At 56.9% G+C, this 16,461-nt stretch overlaps 2 protein-coding genes across 3 annotated transcripts; both read right to left on the bottom strand.

Annotated features, from left to right (window-relative positions):
* Window positions 1-130: 130 nt before the first annotated feature.
* LOC138727770 (mesothelin-like protein) lies at window positions 131-11,508 on the bottom strand. Its single transcript, XM_069870537.1, has 17 exons — window positions 11,341-11,508; window positions 10,289-10,313; window positions 8,611-8,642; window positions 8,076-8,212; window positions 7,408-7,528; window positions 7,210-7,295; window positions 6,172-6,298; window positions 5,901-6,091; window positions 5,702-5,792; window positions 5,470-5,614; window positions 4,691-4,872; window positions 3,793-3,948; window positions 3,477-3,610; window positions 3,082-3,215; window positions 2,857-2,957; window positions 1,546-2,623; window positions 131-778 (listed from the first exon to the last, which is right to left on the bottom strand). Exons 1-17 carry the CDS (start codon window positions 11,506-11,508, stop codon window positions 699-701), a joined length of 2,988 nt encoding a protein of 995 aa, XP_069726638.1. The 3' UTR covers window positions 131-698.
* On the bottom strand, window positions 11,490-16,328 carry RPUSD1 (RNA pseudouridine synthase domain containing 1). Of its 2 annotated transcripts, none has more exons than XM_069869877.1 (6): window positions 16,246-16,328; window positions 15,397-15,588; window positions 15,195-15,318; window positions 14,948-15,050; window positions 14,759-14,860; window positions 11,490-14,203 (listed from the first exon to the last, which is right to left on the bottom strand). In XM_069869877.1, the coding sequence occupies exons 2-6, from the start codon at window positions 15,576-15,578 to the stop codon at window positions 13,806-13,808; spliced, it is 909 nt and encodes a 302-aa protein (XP_069725978.1). In that variant the 5' UTR covers window positions 15,579-15,588; window positions 16,246-16,328; the 3' UTR covers window positions 11,490-13,805. The 2 variants fall into 2 exon arrangements, with proteins under 2 accessions (XP_069725978.1, XP_069725977.1); XM_069869876.1 differs by having other exon boundaries at window positions 15,397-15,536; window positions 16,246-16,272.
* Window positions 16,329-16,461: the final 133 nt, after the last annotated feature.

Genomic DNA, 16,461 nt, shown 5'->3' with positions numbered 1-16,461 from the left:
GAGGAGGAAACACTAGATAATGAAGAGAGTGAGAACAAGAGAAGTGGAAACTGTTTAGAATTAAGCTGGCCTTAAAAAACACAATAAAAAGCACTAAACACCTTGAAGAACACATTTGATTAGAAAAAAAAGTTGACAGTTTTATTATGTAGCATTGCAACAGCTACCAAGATAAACAACCTTCAGTTAATCATCCCTTTAACGAGGCTCAGTGTAGTTTGAACAAATCTTGATCAAAAATCTCGTCGGTTCACGAAAGTTGAATGTGATTTAGTGAATCCCTGAGCTTCCAGACTGCTGCTGGGCCATGTTATCGATGGCTAGGAACTCAAATCCCTGAGTTGTCCCAGTGTTTCAACAGCTCCCAGTGCGACTGCTTTGAAGTGAAACACCACTCTGGGTGCAGAACTGGCCCTGCTGTCAGCTTTAAGGCATTGCCAGACCAGTCAGTATTGCTGTTTGGTGCATTATCTAGAGCAACTAGCTAGTAGGTGCCTTTTGGGCTGGAAAAATATCTCCTCTGTTCACTGCCCAGACTCATAAATAATAAGGAAATTCTGTGCTGGTATCAAATGTCCAAACTGTGTTCCCCTCCTGGGTTCCTGCTTCTCAGCAGGGAATTTGCCAGCACTGCTGTTTTGCAGGGTGGTGAAAATTAAAGGAGGGACCCAGCGAGTGCGGTGCTGGAGGCAGCAGGGTCAGAGGAGCCCCAGCAGCAGTGAGGTCCCCACGGCTGTCGTCAGGACATGCATCAGGCAGGAGAGTCTGGATCCTGATCCTAGATGGAGAAGACAGATGAGAAAGAATTGGGTTGTCCAGCGAAAGAGCACACGTGGGCTGTGAAGGCAGCAGAGCTGCTTTGGGATTTGAGTTCCTCAGGGGATCGCGTGTGTCAGGACAGCTCTTTGCAGATGTTTGTGATGTTGTCCACACCTGCAGGCACTGCCCTGACCCTGGTTATAAATGTCCCCTGGCTGTGAAAAGCCAGCGGGACTGAGTCTTTGGAGGGCTATGAAGTTGGTGAAGGGTTTAGAGGGGAAGCTGTATGAGGAGCAGCTGGAGTTGCTTGATCTGTTCAGCCTGGAGAAGAGAAGACTGAGGGGAGACCTCCTCAAACTCAGCTGCTTCCTCACAAGGGGAGGAGGAGAAGCAGGTGCTGAGCTCTTCTCTCTGGACCCGAGGGGACAGCAGGAAGATGGACCAGGGGAGGGTTAGGTTGGACATTAGGAGAAGGTTCTTCACCCAGAGGATGGTGGAGCACAGGAACAGCCCCCAGGGAAGCAGTGACAGCACTAAGCCTGACAATATTCCAGAAGCATTTGGCCAAGGCCCTCAGATGCACGGTGTGAATGTTGGGGTTGTCCTGGGCAGGGACAGGAGTTGGACTTGCCCTTTAAGGATGTCCCTAGTAATTACTGGGGGTTTTGTGTGGACAGCAGCACACTGGTACAGCACATCTGGCCAGGAGAAAGGTGGGTCAGCTACTGATTTCTGCCTCACCATTGGTTCCCAAGCCTTTCCTGACTCTGAACATTCTTGCCTTACCAGGTTCAGGTTGCAGGTTGATGTATCCACCAGGTGTCGATCTTGGTGGCTCTGGCACGGCTGCAGATGTTTTCTCAGTGGTGTTGCTGCTGGTGGTAGTGGAAGAGGAGCCAAAAAGTGCTGGAGGGGCATCGGTCTTGCAAGCTGGTGTTGTTGTCTTGGCCACCGAGGAGACACCACTCTTTTGGGTAGAGATGGTGGCGTTGGGAATCGGGGTGGGCTTGTGGGGAGGGAGGTTCATTTCTGTGGCTGCAGTGGCAAAGGGTGCAGAGGTGGAGTTGGGGAGAAGGGTGCTGGGAGCATTGTGGGTGCTCAGTGTGGAGGTGTTGGGGGTGGCACGAGTTGGGTGGATGGTACCTCCTGGTGCTGGGGGGCTCGTGGATGCCAGGGGGTTGCTGGTATTATGGGTGGTAACAGCTGAGTTAGTGACAACGCTGGTGGTGGTGGTGGCACCTTGTGTGACAGCAGGGGGAGGAACAGACCTGGGAGAGGTGGTATTGGGACTGACAGTGGCAAGGATGGTGGTGAGGAGGAGGGGAGTGGTGGGGGGAGAGGACATATTCGAGGTGGCAGGTGGGTGGGTGGAGGACTTATTCGAGGTGGCAGGTGGGTGGGTGGAGCACGGGATGGTGGAGCTGGTGGTAGGAGCAGGTCGGGCAGTGGAAGTGGCAGCGGGACTCACAGCAGCACTGGGGGAAGGGGTGAAGGCACGGGGGGAAGTGCTGAGTTGAGTGGTCTTAGGGGGAGTTGGGGTGGTGACCTTGTGGGGGCCAGAACTTAAATTACTGGTAGGGTGGCTGCTAATGATAACAGGGGTGGAGACAGTGAGGAGGGTGGTTGGCATGGGGGTGGTGGCCGTTGGGGTGACATTGGCCAAGGCAGTGGGGTGAGGAGGGGTGGCTGTCCCTGCAGAGCTGGGCTCCTCCATCCCCCCTTGCAGGCCAATGCCCAGGATGCAGTCCAGTTCCCGCTGGGACTGTCTCTTCACCCAGCGCATGACCAAGGTCTCATTTTCAGCTTCCTTCAGTTGAGGGAGGTTTACCCCAAGAAGATTTTTCACATCCGTGACACTGAGTTCCTGCAATACACGGGTAACGTCACCCTAGCTCATACTGACAGGTGGCATCACCACAAAATGCTTTCCTAGTGGGACCGCAGAGCAAGAACTTCCAACAGAAAAGTGAAATGCAAAAGGTGAAAAAGTAAAGAATTGTTGATCTGATGGGGCACCAGCCTCAAACCCAACTACTCAGCCCTGGACTAGCCCTGCCCTTCAGCAGGTAAAAGGACAGCAGCGTAGCAAGGACGTACCTGCACTTCATCAGGATTCAAGGCAAGAAAGGTGTCAATGTCCATGTTTACAGCAATCCCAGCTTTGGCCAAGCCTTTCAGGTCCTTCGCTGGAGCTCCACCTTAAAGAAAGCGTAAGGGGTGCTTAGCCACATGCAGACACTCTGGAGAGGTTTTGGAGGCTGCTAGATGTGTCTCTAGTGTGTCTAAATCCCCCCAGCCAAGGAAGAGTTACCCAACACCTACCCAGGTAGGGCCAAATCCAGCAATAATATGCCCTGGCGGTGCCAGCCTGGTCAGCAAAGGCCTCCTTGGCCTTTCCATAGAGTTGGTTCTTCTTGGTTTGAGAGCAAGAAGAAATGTCTAGTTGTCCAGCAGTCCTGGGAGAGGAAGGGACAAAGGTTAGAGCGAGGGACACCAACCCAAACCACAGCTAAAGCCAGGGGAGACAAGTGGTCTGTCCCTGCTCATGGTGCTGGTGGCTCGGGAAGGAGCTGGGAGCGGGATGCGGCCATCCCACCGTGCTGCCTGTGAGCGAGCAGAGCCGAAATGGAGGTGGGGATCTGCCATTCCACCACCTGCATCCCCTGCAGTCCCAGGGGCCTCGCAGGACTGAGAAGCATCCCTGAAGTGTGGCTTACCTGATGGCTTCAGGAGGGATTTTCGCAATCTGTTCCTCCTGCAGGTTACACAGCTGTTTTCCACCAATTTCCTGAAGCAGGGGCCCGGTCAAGGTGCCCCCCAGGGCCAGGTACCTGCTCACCAGCTGCTGAACCTGAGAAACACAAGTGATGTGGTTGCACGCAGGGAGGAAAGGAAGATGCTTCCAGCAGGAAGGTTTGTGGGTTGTAGAACCACCGTGCTGCCCTCAGGCGCTGCCTTTGCCCTGAGCTGGGCTTGGCCACCCTGTGGTCCTGGTTTGGATTCACCAGCACCCATCTCCTGCTGCAGTTTTACCTGGGAAGCCTCCCACTTGCCATCCGAGGGGTTGAGCAGGGCTGAGAGCGTGTTGCTGGATTTCACCGGCCACAGGCCGATCTCCTCCACTGTGTACAGGCGGGACAGAGGCCCCAGCACCCTCAGCTGCTCCTCTGGGATCCCCGATGGGTAAATCTGTCAGGCAGCAAGGCAGAAAAGGTCAGGGAGGATGATGGCTCTCCTTCTGTCTCAATGAGGGAGACCTCATTGCTCTCTACAACTACCTAAAAGGAGGTTGTGGAGAGGAGGGAGCTGGGCTCTTCTCCCAAGTGACAGGGGACAGGACAAGAGGGAATGGCCTCAAGCTCCACCAGGGAAGGTTTAGGCTGAACATTAGGAAAAAACTTTTCATGGAAAGGGTTATTGGGCACAGGAACAGGCTGCTCAGGGAGGGGGTTGAGTCACCTTCCCTGGAGGGGTTTAAGGGACAGGTGGATGAGGCATTGAGGGACATGGTTTAGTGATTGATAGGAATGGTTGGACTCGATGATCTGATGGGTCTTTTCCAACCTGGTGATTCTATGATTCTAATAAGACTGAGGTGCCCTCCATACACCAAGGTGAACTCTGGCAGCTGGATGAGCACAGGTGAACCTTTGTCTTTGTGCTTTCATGACAAACATCACCTTCCTGCCTGCTTCCCACCATGCTTTCTTCACCCAACTCTTCCCCATTCTCTTTCCTACCCTCCTGCCTCTCTCCCTCAGCTGCTGAACTTCAGGGTCTCGGGCTTCGCTGGGCAGAAACGGGCACCTCTCAGGTGCCTTCATCCCTGCAGCCGGCGATGCCCGTTCCCACAGCAGGTCTCGCCCATCCTGGACCGTGCCCACATGAGCTGGGGGCTGCGTGGGGGCTCCCACCCTGAGTCACCCATCACCTGCTCCAGCTTTTTCTTCACAACCCTGAGGTACTCCACAGTGAGTGGCTGTTCCATTAGAGGCTGCAGGTTTGCTTCTAAAACCTCATTGCTCAGGCACAGGTTGAACTGCTCGCTGGTGTAGTCGATGAGTGAGAGGGGGTCGGAGATGGTGCTGGCCGTGATGGGTGCAGACAGGCAGCCTGCGGGCAAGGAGGGCACATGTCAGGCTCAGATTTTCCTCCCTCTTGCCTGGCCCTGGTCCTGCCACAGGTCCCTTTAGAACAGCCAGGGAATCGCAAGAACACAGCTCAAGCCATCCTGCCGGGCAGGACTGCAGATCAGCCTCCTCCCCTGGGTCCCAGCCCATGAAGGTGACTTTTTGCCTTCATTCCTTACGCTTATTCCTGAACAATCTGTTATTTCTCCAGGCCATGTGTGTTTTGTCCTATTTAAAGGCAACTAAAACTGCTCCGGCAAGGTGAACCCTTTTTCACGGCACCCACGGGACCATCCTTGCAGCGTCCTCCCCTGGTGCTGCCCCTGCCCAGCAGTTTTCTCCCCTCCAGCTCCTTCCTGGCTGCCGGATTCCTGCTCCCATGTAAGAGCAAACACCCCAGTGTGCTGTAAGGACATTTTTTCTCCACCTCCTTGGTTACTTTAGGGGGACTCCCACAGCTTTCAGTCGGACGCAGTGCCCCTCCCCATTGGCACTCAGATGCCAACCAGTCTGGGGGTGTTTTCCCCCCCTAGGAGCTCTGAACTGGTCTGGACTGGGAACAGCAAAGGGAAACACTCACGGTCTGTGCTCCGCTTCAGCCTGGGATGAAATGGAGCTGACATTTCTGCGAAGGTCCTGAGGAGGGTCAGGGATTTCTCCCGCTGGGAACGTCCCTGGCTGCTGTATGTGGCTGCGATACTCCTGCCGAAAGCCTCTCGCACTGCCTGCCGGGGACAGAGGGTGCTGGGGTCCCGCAGCCTCAGGGCTGGCTGATGGGCAACTCACCCCGAGGTCTTGAGGAGGGCGCTCACCTTGGCCACCAAGCTCAGCGTGGTCTGATTCAACGCCAGCACGAGCGGCCCCAGACTTTGCAGGGTCTGTAAATCCCAGCTTAAAGGGTCCCTGTGGGAGATGGACCACCTCAGCATCCTCATGGGTCCAGCAGCATCACGGGTCCAGCATCCTCCTGCTCATCACCCACCCCCATCAGAGCAGATGAAGAGTCCTTACCCATACACGGTGTCACCCCTGAGAAGGACGGCGTTGAGGGCATCCCGCTGCGCCCCTGTCAGCTCTGGGCAGAGCTTCAGATTCTCCAGGATGGTGGGGTCTGAGGCGGCGATGGTCTCTGGCTCCATGTCACACACCAGTGCTCCGAGGCTCTCGAGCTGCTCAGGGCGCAGGCGGTTGCTCCTCACACCCTGGGAGATGCAAACCACCTCCATGCAAACGCCTGGCGAGGGGCGCAGGGACCCTGCCCCCCAGCTCAGCCCCCACTCACCAGGCAGCCCAGTGCCCCACGCAGCAGTGCCCGCCGCTGGGCTGAGCCTCTGGGCAGCAGCGCCAGCCTCCCGCGGGCAGCCTGGCTGTAAAACGCTCCGCAGGTCGTGATGTTCACCTTGGCCAAGCTGTGGGGAACAAGAGTCAGCGCGGCAGGGAGGAACAGGGCAAAAGTCTCATCGTGTCTGGGTAGGAGAGCTTTAATGTTGTTTTTGGGGGGCAGTTCTGGGCCCCTCACCACAAGAAGGATGTTGAGGCTCTGGAGCGAGTCCAGAGAAGAGCAACAAAGCTGGTGAGGGGACTGGAGAACAGGCCTTATGAGGAACAGCTGAGAGCTGGAGGTGTTTAGCCTGGAGAAGAGGAGGCTGAGGGGAGACCTCATTGCTCTCTACAACTACCTGAAAGGAGGTTGTGGAGAGGAAGGTGCTGGCCTCTTCTCCCAAGTGACAGGGGACAGGACAAGAGGGAATGGCCTCAAGCTCCACCAGGGAGGTTTAGGCTGAACATTAGGAAAAAACTTTTCATGGAAAGGGTCATTGGGCACAGGAACAGGCTGCCCAGGGAGGGGGTTGAGACCCCTTCCCTGGAGGGGTTTAAGGGACGGGTGGACGAGGTGCTGAGGGGAATGGTTTAGTGTTTGATAGGAATGTTTGGACTCAATGATCCGGTGGGTCTTTTCCAACCTGGTGATTCTCTGATTCTATGATTTTAAATGGTCCCCTCCTTTCAAGCAAGGAGCTGCTGGGGTGCACGGGGCTGGGGGTCTCCCTTTACCCTGGGAGGATGCTGTGGGCATGGAATGAGGCCCCATGCATCTCACACCTTGGCCAGCGTGGCCCCAGCATCGGAGATGGGTGGGGAGGGGAATGGGGGGTCTGCAGGGCTTGAAATGCCCCATGCGGGTTTGAAGGTGCCTCAGACCCAGGCGATTTTTGTGATGCTCATCTCCCACCTGCCCCACAGCCAGGGCCGTGCCAGTGAGCACTGGACGGTGGGATTCAGCCCCAAACCCCAGCCGTGCGCTGCCCTCCATACTCACTCGAAGAAGAGCAGCAGGTCCGGTGGGTACCTGTTGAAATCAGCTGTCAGGTTCTTAGCATCGAGCAGCCGGGCCAGGCAGGAAAGCTGGGCAGAGAGAGCCTTTGCTTGACAATGCCATGATGGTGAGGATCCCTTCACCCCAGCTCCCCACACCCCGTGGGGCTCTGTGGGGTCTGTGACCCCCACCCCTGCCCACCTGGGCAGCGCTCGGCTCCTCTGTTCCATTTTGCAGTCCCTGGGCAAACGCGAGGATGTCGGCAGCAGGCAGGTCGCTGGCTGGGAGGCACGGGAAACCTTGCGGGACCGAGGCTGAGAGGCTTTGGTGGGGAAGTACAATTGCGTTTCACTGTCTACTTTGGCTCCTCAACACCCCAAGAATGACAAACCGGCTCATTCCCTTGGGAAATGCCCTTTTGACCTGAGCGGGGCTGTGTGCGGTAAGTGGGAATAACGAGAGGCATCATAAAATCGTCCCGTGGTGGTGCTGGAGGGGATGCCCTGCAGGCTGAGGGTGCCTGTCCCCGGGGACATGGCAGAGATCCGACCATACCCCAGGCTTTGTGAGAAGGAGAAACCAGCAGAGCCCAGATTTTAGCTCAGAGGAGGCTCCTGTTGCACCCACATCTGCCCAATAAAGGGGCTGTGTTTGTGCTACTACCAAACCGATGCCAGTGACATCCCAGCCCCGGGTGGAGCACCAGAACCAGCTGCGCAAGGCTCTAAATCCTCTCCAGCCCAAGCAACCTGTCACAGTGTGGTAGCCGTGACATGGATGCAGGGAGAAACGCAACCTCCACCCACACGGGACCCTCCGCTCGTGCCCCCTGAGACCCCCACTCGTCAGGGACCGTGGCTGGTACTCACTGGGCGTGTTGCTCGCTGGCGGACAGGACGGCTCCGATGATGAGGGCAGCCTGGGGAGGAGGAAGGGGATGCTCAAACGCTGAGAAGACCAAGCAGGGAATGGGATCTGACCCGGCTGGGGGCACCACGACCCACTGCTGCCCGCAAGCCACCGGTGGGTGGGGATGGGAGCAGCCCCAAGGCTGCCCTGGGTTCATGCAGGGGCAAAAGCCCCCAGGAGTGGGGACCCTTCACCAGCGAGGCCACCCCTGCTGCCCCAGGGCTGGGGTTCTAGGTGCCCACCAGGTTTGGGGTCCCAGCCCTCAGCTGGGGAGCAAGACGGGGGGCTGCTGGGACAGGGGCGAGGGAGGGATGGGATGGGACAGGGACAGGCCACCCAATGCCAGCAGAGAGGTGATGGCTTTGCCTCCCTGGAGCTGAGGACAGGGTTGTAGGGGGGGAGCTGAGGCAGCTCTGCCGCTCCCAGTGGAGCTGTGATGCTTTGGCAAAGCCCTGGCATGTCCGGAGCCACCGGAGTGGGCGGCGGGGGACTCACCGCTGCTGCTGTCACCAGGTGTGTGGAGAAACCTGCAATGAAAAGGGAGCAGGTTATGAAACATCCACGGCAGCGTGTACAGGCAGCTGGGGCTCTTCTGAAGCAGCTCCAGGTTTAAAGTCTAAGATGGGCCTTTTCTTTGCCAATTTAATACTAATTAGTAAGTGCTGATGACCTTCATGCAGAGAGCAGCCCCTGTACTGCCCTGCAGCCTGAGCCGGCCTGGACATCCCAGGGTGGGTCATGGAGGGGGTTAGAAGACAAAAAGTGACAAATCTGCCCCCGGAAATCTATTTGTATCAATTTCTAACACGGTGCTGGCTGCGACAAACTCCGACCACCCGTGGATGCCAATGGGAGCACAAGAGCAGGGAACGGAAAGCAGGGCAGGCTGGAGCATCTCCAGTGCCCAGGGTGGAAGGGGATCCTGGGACAGGCGTGGGGGTCCAGGCAGGCTCAGATTTGGGGGGATAAGCTGTAACTCACGGAGGCAGAGAGCTGGAGCTGCTGGGGCTGCCCACACCATGCTGCCTGTGCTGGGGCTTCGTCCTCAGCTTGGGTTGGGTTGGTGCAGAGTGTAGACAAGGAGCGTGTAACACACCCTGGGGTGGTGCTGGTCGGGCTGGGAATGGTCCTGCTGGCAATCTCCTCGCTGGGGCTGAGAAGCAAAGCAGGTCAGTGAGCCCACCTGTGCTCTGTGAGCACTCCCCAAAAAATCCCCCACAAGCCAGGGAGAGACTTTAAATCCCAGATAGCAGAAAACAGAATTTCATTCTCCATCCATTAGCAAAAGAAACTCCGCAATAACTTGTCCTCTCTGTCCCCTCCATCCCCCAGCTTCACCTGGGACCACACCAGCATAGACTGGGAGAAATCCAGTGGAGGAGCCCCAGCAAGAATTGCCTCCCCCTGTACCAAATTCCACTCCTCTCCTCTAGAAACCCTCAACAGGAATAAATCCCTGCTCTAGAAGTGCCAGTGATGGACTCGGCACTGCCCAGAGCGATGAGACCATTGCCCTGCGAGCTAGAAGCTATCTTTCCACTCAGACTTACCTTCCCTAAATCCCACCAGCGGCCTTTTCGAGTCGCTCTCCGTCCAGGGAGGACTGAGCTGGGTGATGAGGATCCAGCGCTGCTCACCCAGGGATGATGCTCACCCAGCTGTGGGGGCTGGGAATGGCTCGGCACTTATCTGTGCCGGGGTGGGGATGGAGCTCTGAAACGGGGTGTGACGGGGCAGTTTCTCAATAGTGTTTTGTAAAGCTGCTTTCGCTCCCGGTTTTGGTTTTCTTCTTTCTTCCTTGTAAAGGGTCACTTTGAACTTGGGGGCAAATGAGTGAAATCCTCTGCTTTGGTGATTTCTATGCTCCTGATGGAGACACAGGTCCTTTCAGAGACAACCTTTGAGCTATTATACATTTTATAATGTATTTTATACAACAAGAGGCTGCAGAACAGACTGGTCCTCGGGGATGGGCTCAGCACCCCTTCCCTCCCACCTGCACTTTTTCCCCTGGCCATGAACGTCCCCTTTCTTTTTTTTTTTCCAGCTTCCACCCAATAATTTATGATCCTGCTCTGAAACTCCATCCAGGACGTGCCACAAGGACTGAAAAAAAGGAAGCACAGCCTTTTGGAGTCTGTGTGGTGAAAATGCAGAGGATGCTGCTCGGTACCAAACGCATTCTCTGTGCATTTATCCTGAGAAGAGGGAAAGGCGAGAGCAGTTGGCAGCAATCGACTGGGCTGGCTGCCTGGCTGCACCCTCTGCTCAGCAGGGTCTGGGGGCATCAGCCTTTGCTAAGGGTCGCTGGATCTGCTGGTGCGGTGCTGAGTGGGGTTTGCCATCCCCTGGTGCCCCAGCCACTGTCCCCGTCTCTTTCCCCTTTGGAGCAACCGGTCCTGCAGCACCAGGGCTTGGGCAACGCCCGCGGGTGTTCCTGGTTTCTATTTTGGAAGGATTTGCTGTAAAAATAGTTCCTGTCGGAATGGAAAAATTACAGAAATGGGTTTGTATGAGGCTGGTGGGACACAGCCCCTGCCGCGGGCTTGCTGGCCAGAGGGGGCTGGGGCAGGAGGACAGTGGGTCACCACGTCCACCACGATCCAGCTGAGGGCCCTGGGGCTGTTTGTCCTGGAGAAGAGGAGGGTAAGGTGAGACCTCATCGCTCTCAGCAGCTCCCGGAAAGGAGGGTTGAGCCAGGTGGGTGTTGGTCTCTTCTAGTAACAAGGGATAGAATGAGAGGAAATCACTTCATGTTGTGCCAGGGAAGGTTTAGATTGGGTAGTAGCAAACATTTCTTCACTGACTGTGGTGAAGCCCTGGCAGAGGCTGCCCAGGGCATTGGGGGAAGTCTCCATCCCTGGAAGGATTAAAAAAAATGTGTAGAGGTAGGACTTTGGGGCACGATTTGGTCAGCACGGTGGAGTTGGAGTAGATGAGCTTACAGCTCTCTTCCAACCTTAATGATTCTATGATAAAATCAGGTTTTCTGCCACCTCCCCTCTTTGGATCAAGACAATCCCAGCTGTTAGTTTTGGTGCTGTGGGCAGGGATGGGGAGGGACCAGCAAGGGAAGGGCTGGGACAGCAGCATCTGTCCCAGTTACTCCTGGCACCCTTGGTCACCTGAGTCAGAGTTATTAAATCCAGGAGGGCTTTCTTGTAGAGAAACCCAGTGGTTTCGGCCAGGGGCATTTTAGCAGTGAGGATGAGCACTGCTGCTCACGCAACAGGTCAGCTGGGTTGGAGTCCTGTAGTCGCTCCCGCTGTGCAGGTCTGGGCTCATTCCTGGAAACCCCGGTCCTCGCACCAGCCCTGCTGCAGAATGCGCCGTCCCGTGCAGCGCCGCATGGATGCAGAGACCAGAGGGTGAAGTGCAGGGTAAACAGGTCATGGTTTACTGCGGTCATGTGCAAACAAGAACTAAGGGTTATTGGAAGCTTTACAGAGCATCACGAAACACACACACCCGCTCACAACCCACCCCTGCTGCAAACACATGAGTAGATTCACACATGATGCAGCAAATTGCCCCCGTGGCAGTGATGGCAGAGAAGGGACAGCAGGAACGGGCACGGCGTGGGAGGCGAGCCGGGAAGGGCACCTAAAAAACTCCTCTCTGCAGAGTAAGGAAAATATGTATTTATCTCAATATTGCAGCAATATGGGGTAAAAGTGGAACACACGAAGGGTGACGCAGAGTCCAGGGGGCTCCTTACAGCAGCTGGTGGAGCGAGTGATGGTCGCCAGTCCCCAAGCCAGGACGATCCATCGCTGTCCCCTTCTGCATGGGCACCGGCGTGTCCCCACACACCCCTGCCTGCCACCACCGGCCCCGTGGCCAGAGCAGCATCGTCCCAGCCGTGCGGCTGCGGGACTGTCATGCAGCAAGGACCATTCCCGCACTGGGTCCTCCAGGATGGGAATGTTGTGTCCCATCTCCGACACTGCAAACCTCACCCCTAATTCTTCCAGACCTGCTGCGCGCACCCACGTTCACCCTTTGGCAAACAAGTTCATGGCGTTAATTTACAGCTTTGGGACCCGCCTGTGCCTGCCTCTCCCTGGCCACTCCTGGGACATGGAACATGCAGGGACAGGGCCTGAGAGGAAGGAGACAGATCTGTTCCTCCAAGCCCTCTGAGCCCTCTGCCACCACCGCACAAGCACATTTTCCTCACTTGGTGCCCAGAGCTGTTTCCTGCAGAGCCATGAGTCTGTCCTCACCCGGCAGTGATGGCAGCACTTTAGGCCAAGCCACAAAAACAAGGTGACAGCCACCACATCCCTGGCCACACACAATGGCAGTGAGCTGGCACCCACCAGCACCCGGGGACACAAAGGACAGGTGACACACAGGGTTTTGGCACCCTCAAAGTGATTTCATCTATGAGGAGAGGGCTGTGGTTTTATCCCCCTCAGGACAGGAACATCAGTGATGTGAAACAACTGCCAGGGGCAGTTTAAACGGGGCAGGGTTTGGGGTGATGATAACGTCAGGCACGTGCTGATGTGGTGGCTCCGTGCTGAATTCTACAGGTCTCTGCATTTCACAAACCTAAGTGCCAGCATGAGAGACAAGCTCCTTCCTGTTCCTCACCTCAATCCTCAGCCTTTCTTTCGGCTTCAGCCACTTTCTCAGCTGCTCTTGCTGGTCCAGAGCCCTCCCAAACTGCCCACCCGAAGGACTTGCCCTCCGGTGCAGAAACCCCACCAGCAAGGAGCCATGGGCACCACCACAATAATTATCATCCCCCTTGTGTGGGGAAAGCAGAAAGGGGTCATGTCTTCTGTCCTGTCAGCAGGGGTTAATCCACACCCAAGTGGATGCTGGGAAAAGGTGATGCTGGAAGGGAGGAATAATAAGATCTATTAAAAAAGCTTTGGGCTGCTGCCTATTCTGACCACCGAAGTACCAAAAATACAAGCATTTCTGAGCCCACCCGTATTTCAGAACTGCTAAAAGACTAGATCCGTCTCATAGAAACCTGAAAAAAGTTTAAAATCTATTCATACCAACTTGCTCACCTTCACCAAACCTTTAAAAAATCCCATGTGGGCTGAGGCAGGAGGAAAGCACGTGGGTGGGGACGGGCAGGCAGGGACCTCTACTGCGCCCATCACACAGCCCAGCACCACAGGTAAAACACCCGGAACCATCCTGGGATAAAGGGGGGGGCTTTTGTGCCCCCAGCTGCACTTCAGCCTCCTCATCTCCCAACAATTTGGATGCCAGTGCAGCAGCCTGGAGCAAAGCGAATGAGGGACACAGACACCACAGCTGCATCCAGCACATTCTCCTCTCCCTTGGCTGGACTGTGTTTTAGCATCCATATCCTTTAGATATCGCCTGTTGCACTCGTGGCAAGGACACCATCCGTGCTGCCCCGGCTGTGCCTGAGCCCTGGGATGGGGATGTAAAGCTTTGGGGTCACTCTAAGCCGGTAGGTGACACACTGACTCTGCTGCTGAGGGCCAGGATTAGGAAAAGGGCACCCAGTGGCCAGATGGATAACGTGCACATTAGAAAATAAACCCATCCTAATCGCTGCGAAAAATCTGGCTGATCCCAGCCCCAGAAGCGAGGGAAGCCATGGAAAGTGCAGATGTGGAGTCAGCCCTGGGCTCTGAGGAGACCCACTGGGACGAGAATGGAGCATTGGGCTGGAAATGCAGAGGTGTGGTTTGTGCTCACTCCAAAGCCCACTCGGCCAACCACCGCTCACACTGGGCTCGCTGCTCCTCCGTCTCTGGGCTCTTGGCTTCACTTGGTGCCTCCTCTCCTCTGCCACCAAGCACGGCTTCCTGGCTCTCCTCTTCCTGCTTCTGCGTCATCTTGTCCTTCAGCTCCTGGATGGTCTCATCCAGCCGGTGAATGACGTGGTGGGGCACCCAGTTGCTGTCCATTGCGGTGACAAAGGGGTCGGGTGCGCAGACCTCAATCAACTCCTTGCCGGTGGGGATGCGCAGGTAGTAGGCGTGGAGCATCATCCTGTAGGGGCTGCTGTCCTTCTTGTGGCTGTAGGTGAAGTCCCCCACGATGGGGTGGCCGATGGCGCTGCAGTGAACCCGCAGCTGATGAGTCCGACCTAGGGGGAGAGCAGGAGCGGAGGAATCAATCAGGGACACAGGTTATCTCTGAAACCTTCCTTGAGGGCTGTGAGGTGACAACCACCAAATGGCATTTGTCCCCCGCAGGCACAGAACCAAATCACAGAATCATTAAGGATGGAAAAGACCTCTAAGCTCATCCAGTCCAACTATCAGCCCAACCCCACTGTGCCGATTAAATCATGTCCCCAAGTGCCACGACCATGCGCTTTGTGTACCCCTCAAGTGCTCTGCAAGCTGAGTGTAGCTCTCAGCTCTGCTCAGCCCTTTTAGGCTTCGCTTTGCACCACGTTCCCATGCTGGAGCCGAGGTCCAGGGCTGCACGCACAGGTCCTGCTGCAGCACCTCTGCCTGTCTGGCCTCGCCACCTTGTGCTTTTGGAGACAGGCGCTGCGCTGTGCCTGGTCCCGTGAGACACATCAGAGCTCCTAGGTCCATGGGAGGAGGCTCTGCAGCCCGCCACATCCATACTGTCCCAGCTCTGAGCTCCCAGGGCTGCAGCTCCCCGCACTGTCCCAGCCCTGAGCTCTCACCTGTCAGCGGCTGCAGCAGCACTTTGGTTACTGGGTCTCCGCTGTAGGACCCATGTTCAAGCACGATCAGCTCCGATTGGCAAGGCTTAGGATTTTCACAGCCTACAATGAGATCCAGAATGGGATCAGCTCCCTGCAGCACAGCCCGGGTGATCCAGGCGGGGCAGGCAAGGTGTGGGAGCTGCTCACCCTCCGTCCCATCGATGCACATCATGTGGGTCATGCCCTCCGTGGTGTTCTTCCCGATGGCGTAGCGGATCGTCATCCGGCTCTGGCTGACGTGGCCCCTGACCTGTGAGGCAGAAAGATGGTTTGCAAACCAACCACGGGGACTCATTCCGTCATCGGTGAGGAACGGCCTCCAGCAGAGGCCAAGCTGCAGGTCTGCAAACTCAGGAGACGTGTCAAGAAGTAGGATCTGGTGGGATGGGCTTACCAGGGCGAGATAAGCTTTGGTCACCAGCCGGTCTTTAAAACACTTGTAGGCGCTTCCTGCCGCTGCTTTGTTGAGTGCGACACACAGGGCTCCGCTGGTGGAGAAGTCGAGCTGGTGGCAGAACCTGGGGAGGAGACAGGAGTTTGGGACTCAGCAGAGTCCCCAGCCAGCGTAAAGCCTGGTTTGGACCCTGGCTGCTCACCTGAATCCGTAGTAAGTGTCGGGGTCAGCCAGCTCGGGGAAGCGGTACTTGAGCTGGCTCTGCAGTGTCAGCGTCTCGTACCACATCTTGCTGTCGATGCGGATGTCCCAGTGCTTGTTGACCACAATGAAGTCGGAGCTCTGGTACAGGATGGACAGGTTGTCGATGGTGCCCGGCTCCATGGCCGGCGCCCTGCGAGGGGGAATCGAATGAGCGGGGCGGGAAGAGCCTCCAGCCACGGCCTGGGGATGGGCCAGCACCTCGAGGGAGCAAAGGGACCCGGGAAAGCAGGCGGGGAGCAGGGCCTGGAGACGTGCGGGTGCTGCAGAGATACCACTGTCACACCAGATGGATTCTAGAGGGACACGGATGTCACACCACATGGATTCCAGAGGGACATGGACGTCACACCAGATGGATTCCAGAGGGACACGGATGTCACACCGCATGGATTCCAGAGGGACATGGATGCCACACCGCATGGATTCCAGAGGGACATGGATGCCACACCAGATGGATTCCAGAGGGACCCGGCTGTCACACCACATGGATCCCAGGGGGACATGGATGTCACACCACGTGGATTCCAGAGGAACATGGATGTCACACCACATGGATCCCAGAGGGACACGGATGTCACACCACATGGATCCCAGAGGGACACAGATGTCACACCAGATGGATTCCAGAGGGACACGGATGCCACACCAGATGGATTCCAGAGGGATAGGGGTATCACGCCACATGGATTCCAGAGGGACCCGGCTGTCACACCACACGGACCCCAACGCCACTCCACACGGACCCCAGGGGGACACGGACGCCGCTCCGCGGAGGTCCCGGCCTTACCGGTGCCAGCCCGCGCGGTTCCCCCGGTGCCGCTCGGCGCCCTCTCCCCGCTCCAGCCCGCAGGGGACCCGCAGGGTCGGGGCCGCCCCCGGTTCCTCGGCGCGGGCCCCGAGCCGGGGAGGCGCCGAGCGACTACATCGCAGCCCCCTGCCCCGCGCGACTCCCCCCCCGAGCAGCGCCGCGGCCAATCGGCGCCTCGCTCCGCCTCCGCCTGGT

Source organism: Phaenicophaeus curvirostris, chromosome 16, assembly GCF_032191515.1.
Source record: "Phaenicophaeus curvirostris isolate KB17595 chromosome 16, BPBGC_Pcur_1.0, whole genome shotgun sequence".
NCBI lineage: Eukaryota > Metazoa > Chordata > Aves > Cuculiformes > Cuculidae > Phaenicophaeus > Phaenicophaeus curvirostris.
Note: the sequence above shows the minus strand (reverse complement) of the source record. Positions and strands in the feature narration are given on the sequence as shown.

Excerpts from the sequence above, each read along its gene's own strand:
- LOC138727770 (XM_069870537.1), bottom strand. The coding sequence starts at position 11,508 with ATGACCTGTTTACCCTGCACTTCACCCTCTGGTCTCTGCATCCATGCG. Across the intron at positions 8,213-8,610 it reads ACCTGGTGACAGCAGCAGCG|CAGTGGGTCGTGGTGCCCCC; the intron begins GTGAGTCCCCCG and ends GCTTGCGGGCAG. Across the intron at positions 779-1,545 it reads CAACCTGCAACCTGAACCTG|GATCAGGATCCAGACTCTCC; the intron begins GTAAGGCAAGAA and ends TTCTCCATCTAG.
- RPUSD1 (XM_069869877.1), bottom strand. The coding sequence starts at position 15,578 with ATGGAGCCGGGCACCATCGACAACCTGTCCATCCTGTACCAGAGCTCC. Across the intron at positions 14,861-14,947 it reads GTGCATCGATGGGACGGAGG|GCTGTGAAAATCCTAAGCCT; the intron begins GTGAGCAGCTCC and ends ATCTCATTGTAG. Across the intron at positions 14,204-14,758 it reads GCTGCTGCAGCCGCTGACAG|GTCGGACTCATCAGCTGCGG; the intron begins GTGAGAGCTCAG and ends CTCTCCCCCTAG.